Source organism: Palaemon carinicauda, chromosome 34, assembly GCF_036898095.1.
Source record: "Palaemon carinicauda isolate YSFRI2023 chromosome 34, ASM3689809v2, whole genome shotgun sequence".
Lineage (NCBI taxonomy): Eukaryota > Metazoa > Arthropoda > Malacostraca > Decapoda > Palaemonidae > Palaemon > Palaemon carinicauda.
This window is the reverse complement of record NC_090758.1, coordinates 6576139-6581138: the sequence shown is the minus strand read 5'-3', so window position 1 is coordinate 6581138 and position 5000 is coordinate 6576139. Positions and strand designations below refer to the sequence as shown.

General features: G+C 30.2%; 1 protein-coding gene across 1 annotated transcript in view; it reads left to right on the top strand.

The window, feature by feature from the left end:
• Positions 1–259: 259 nt before the first annotated feature.
• Positions 260–5000, top strand: part of LOC137626685 (ionotropic receptor 21a-like) — a 19720-nt gene continuing 14979 nt past the window's right edge. Inside the window, exons 1-4 of the mRNA XM_068357697.1 lie at positions 260–272; positions 1225–1354; positions 2087–2267; positions 4135–4322. Of these exons, the coding sequence (XP_068213798.1) occupies positions 260–272; positions 1225–1354; positions 2087–2267; positions 4135–4322 (512 nt within the window). The remainder of the gene's footprint in view (positions 273–1224; positions 1355–2086; positions 2268–4134; positions 4323–5000) is intronic.

The window sequence follows — 5000 nt, the reverse complement described above, 5'->3', positions numbered from 1 at the left end:
ATATATATATATATATATATATATATATATATATATATATATATATATATATATATATATATATATATTTATTTATCCTCACCAACTGATACTAGTACACTGCAGAGCAAAGGCCTCAGGTTAGTCCTTCCACTTGCGTCTGTTTATGGTCTTTTTGTTCCACTCCACTGAAGAAGATTTTCTTTGCTCGGCAATCCATCATCTCCTCTCCCTTCCCATGCTTCTTTTGCATCCTTAGGGAGCCATTCAGTTAATATTAATGTACATCTATTGTCTGTCATTCTCATTATATGCCCTGCCAATATCCACTTCTCTTTCTTAAAAATAGTTAAAATATCCACTACTTCAGTTTGTTCTCGTATCCATGTTGATCCTTTTCTGTTTCTTAGTGTTTTTCCCATCATTATTCTTTCCATTGTACTAGCTTTTTTTCTAAGGCTTTACTAACGTTGCAAGATTCTTAACATAAGATAACATTGGAAGGACCATCTCATTAAACACTTCTTTTAAGATAAAGTGGTATTTTACTTTTTGTAATCAGATTTAGTTTATTTTTATGGATATATATATATATATATATATATATATATATATATATATATATATATATATATATATATATATATATATATATATATGTATATATATATATATATATATATATATATATGTATGTATATATATATACATATATATATGTATATATTTATATACACACATATATATTCATATATATATATATATATATATATATATATATATATATATATATATATATATATATATATATATATATATATATATATATATATATATATACATATACATATATATAAATGTATATATATATATATATATATACATATATATATATATATATATATATATATATATATATATATATATATATATATATATATATATATATATATATATATATAAACATATATATATATACATATATATACATATATATATATATATATATATATATATATATATATATATATATATATATATATATATATATATATATATGTATATATATATATATATATATATATATATATATATATATATATATATATATATATATATATATATATATTTGTGTGTGTGTTTGTGTGTATGTGTGTGCGTGTGGGTGTACGTGTGTGTGTTGTTGTAGCATAATATCAATAGACTCTATTATAAACCTTTTATCAGTTATATTTTTACAAACAGCAAACATCCTCTGGACCACAATTTTCGACTCAATCCAAAAAGGAGAAAATGATGTGTTCATCACCTATGCCACAATTACCCCAGAGAGGAGTGCCAATTTTGACCTCACAGTTCCCTACTACAGAGAAGGGTTAGTAAAGGACATTGGGTCACTGGTTTTGGTATTTGTATTCTAAGCTTTAGGTAAAGCTTTTGAAATTTAATCAGTAGTTTTCTATTTTCTGTAGATATATCTTGGCTAAAACTTGGAAGACAGTTTTGATATAAATCAAATGTTTTTTTTTTAATCTATAGAAATATTTGGATCCTTTTAAATTGGCTGGAACAAACTGGGTGTGAAATGTTGAAATTAATACTTAAAAAAAACCATAAGTGTACCACCTATGGTTACCAACAGTTCGATTACACATAGGATGGTTTTTCTATTTATTGAAATATATAGATAATTTAAGTTGACTGGCACAAACTGGTTGTTAAAAAAAAAAAATCCACCTGAGGTTACCTACCTAACCTAACCTAGGAACCGCATCCTTACTTCCCGGGGGTAAGGGCTTTGTCCTCCTTATACTGCCCTTACCCTAGCTTACCCTAAGATAAGTCTCAACCCTGTTTTCACTTCCTAAATGGCTTTAATCATAGCAAAGTAACACTAAATGACTATAGCACAAATCGTGAGACTAGCTTCATGATATTATATTCCACACCAAGATAAAAAAAAAAAACTTTTTACCCCATAAATAAAATAGATTTGACTACTAATAAGAAAGTCCCAATTAAATATATTCACCCAGAAATGTATTTATATTTTCCTCCAAGATGGTAAAATTATGAGTAAATAATCTATTCCTTCATCTTTTTGTAGTTTTGGAATGATGCTTGAAGTACCACCACCCCTCCCTAGGTGGCAAAGCATCCTGTTTCCTTTCTCTTGGTGGGTTTGGGGGGCCATAAGCCTGTCCATGTGCTGCTCTGCCATCACATATCACCTTCTCGACTACAAGGAGGAGCCGTCCTTCATTACTAATTTCATCATTATTATGCAGGTGGGTTTGAAAAGGTTCTAACTGGTATCCAGTTCACTTGCCTTGACAATGAAAATCACTAATCTCAAGATAATTGTATTAAGAATAAGAAAAATCCTATTATCTTGAATTTAATAATTTTAATTTCTACTCTGAAGCATTATTATTCTTATTATTATTATTATTATTATTATTATTATTATTATTATTATTATTATTATTATTATTATTATTATTATTATTATTATTATTATTATCATTATTATTATCATTATTATTATTATTATTATTTTTATTATTAACTAAGCTTCAAACCTAGTTGGAAAAGCAAGAGGGTGTAAGGCCAAGGATTCCAACAGGGAAAAATAGCCCAGTGAGGAAAGGATAAAAGGAAATAATTAAACTATATGAGAAGTAATAAGCAACCCCAAAAAAATATTTTAAGATCAATAACATTAAAATAGATCTTTCATATAGAAACTATAAAAAGGTACTTATAATAGCTTGTCCAACATAAAAACATTTGCTACAAGTTTGAACTTTCGAAGTTCTAGCGATTTACCTCTACCAGATTAGGAAGATCATTCAACAACTTAGTCACAACTGCAATAAAACATCCAGAATACTGTCTAGTACTCAGCCTTATTGACTGTTAAAATTAATTGCATGCATAGTATTACGAACAAGATGGTACTGTGCCGAAGGTCTGAATACAAAGGATGGTCCGAATTAAGAAAAATCTTATGCAACATCCATAACGGACCAATTGAATGACGTTGCCAGAGCTTAATATCTAGATCAAGAATAAGAAATTTTATAGACCGTAAGTTCCTGTTTAACAAATATAGTAGAGAAGACATCTTCTTGTAAGTTAAAGAACGGAGGAACCAAAGTATGATTGCAGATAGGTCTAAGATAGTGGCTCCTCTACATTGAGATCTCTGAATTGATAATGTTTCCTCAACTATATACGACTCCTTTGAAATTTTAGTTGTGATCCTCGATTGAAAATTTACTTGTGAGAAAGTCCTTTAAGAATTTTGGTAAAGAGTCTCTCTTGAATAAATGTTTTAATTCTATCATTCTACCTTGTCTCGGATAGTATTCTCTTGTCTGGTCTTCAGGTGTTGATTCTCATCTTAATTTGCTGGAAAGGAATTTACGGTCTATTAAATTTTTTAATCTGGACATAGATAGTAATTTCTGGCATCGTCGTTCAATTAGTTCGTTATGCGGGTTAGATAAGATTTTTCATAATTGTAATCAACCTTTACATTCATATCATCCTGGACAGTTCTACCCTGTTCTGAATACTATCATGAGGATCAATACTACACAGTAATCAGGTGTATTTTTTCTTTGACAAAAACTTACAGTCTATATGATATTTTATTCTTGATCTTGATATTCATCTCTCACACTGTCGTTCATTTAGTTCTTCATGCATTAAATTTTTCAGAATTCTGACCATTGTTCGTATTTAGATCCTACTAGACTGTACCATGCTGTACATAGTTCTAAGTTAGCAGTTAATTATATCAGGCTTGTCTTATTTGGCATAGGACTCGACACTACACAGTACTCTAGAAGTTTTATTGCAGGTTTGACCTGATGGTAAAAGTATCTTCTCAATCAGGCATTAGAATTGGTAGAACTTCAGAAGTTCAGACGTACTACGAATATGTTTTTGTTGGACAGGATGGCCTGAATCTATTTTATATGTTTCATTTTCATTACTACTCATTATATAATTTATTTATTTTGTTTCTTCACTTATATAATTTCTCTGTTGGATCACTTGGGTTATGGGTATACTGCTTTTCAATTAGGGTTTTAGCTTATCTAGTAATACTACTACTACTACTAATAACAATTTCCTTTCTTTCAGAGTCTCCTTTCAAACCCTATGGACACCGTACCCACAAAATGGCGCTTGAGAAATTTCCTCCTTGTTTGGTGGATGGGATCCTGGTTCATCAACATATCTTATACGTGCAACCTAATCGCAGTCCTCACGGTTCCGGTTTTTCCAACGAAGCTTCAGACGGCTCTGGATATATCCAAAAGCAATTACAGGTCAGGAATAAGGGGATTGGCATCAGACATGGTTCATAAACCACGACTGAGATCGTGTGGGCACGTGTTAAGGATGGGCAGTGGGTAGGGAGTGAGGAGGGCTTGGAGGAGCCTTTTAGAGGGGAAAAGATCAAGAGGGAGGCAAAGAATTAGATGGCAAGATAAGGGGTGGGGTGACATAGAGAGAAGAGGTGTGGGGAAGTGGATGGTTTTGATAGAAGGTATTAGAGAGGGAACATCAGGCAACCGACCCCTTAATGTAGGGATACCGGTAGGGAGGAAGAAAAAGTTTGAGGGTTTTAGGACTTTTGTTTAGTAAACCAATGAAATAATAAATGAATAGGAAAAGTTAGGAGTTCCGTACTTTAGAATAAAGGTCATCAAAATTGAAAGGGGTTTGATTGTAACCATGAATATGAAATCAGGGAAAGTAACCCTGTACAGTATAAGCATAAAGATATTCAAATAATAAAAATATGGCTTATCTATTATACACACTATTAGGATTTGACAAACATTTTTTTAAACTTAAATAATAATAAAAAAATTTCAGATTGGTTTGAATCTATTTTTATTCCATATATTTTACAGAGGAAAGACTAATCTTTCTCCCACTAGTTGGACCTGAAATATTCCTATGTATATTATGGAAACAGGCTTTGGTGCTGGATCAAAAAA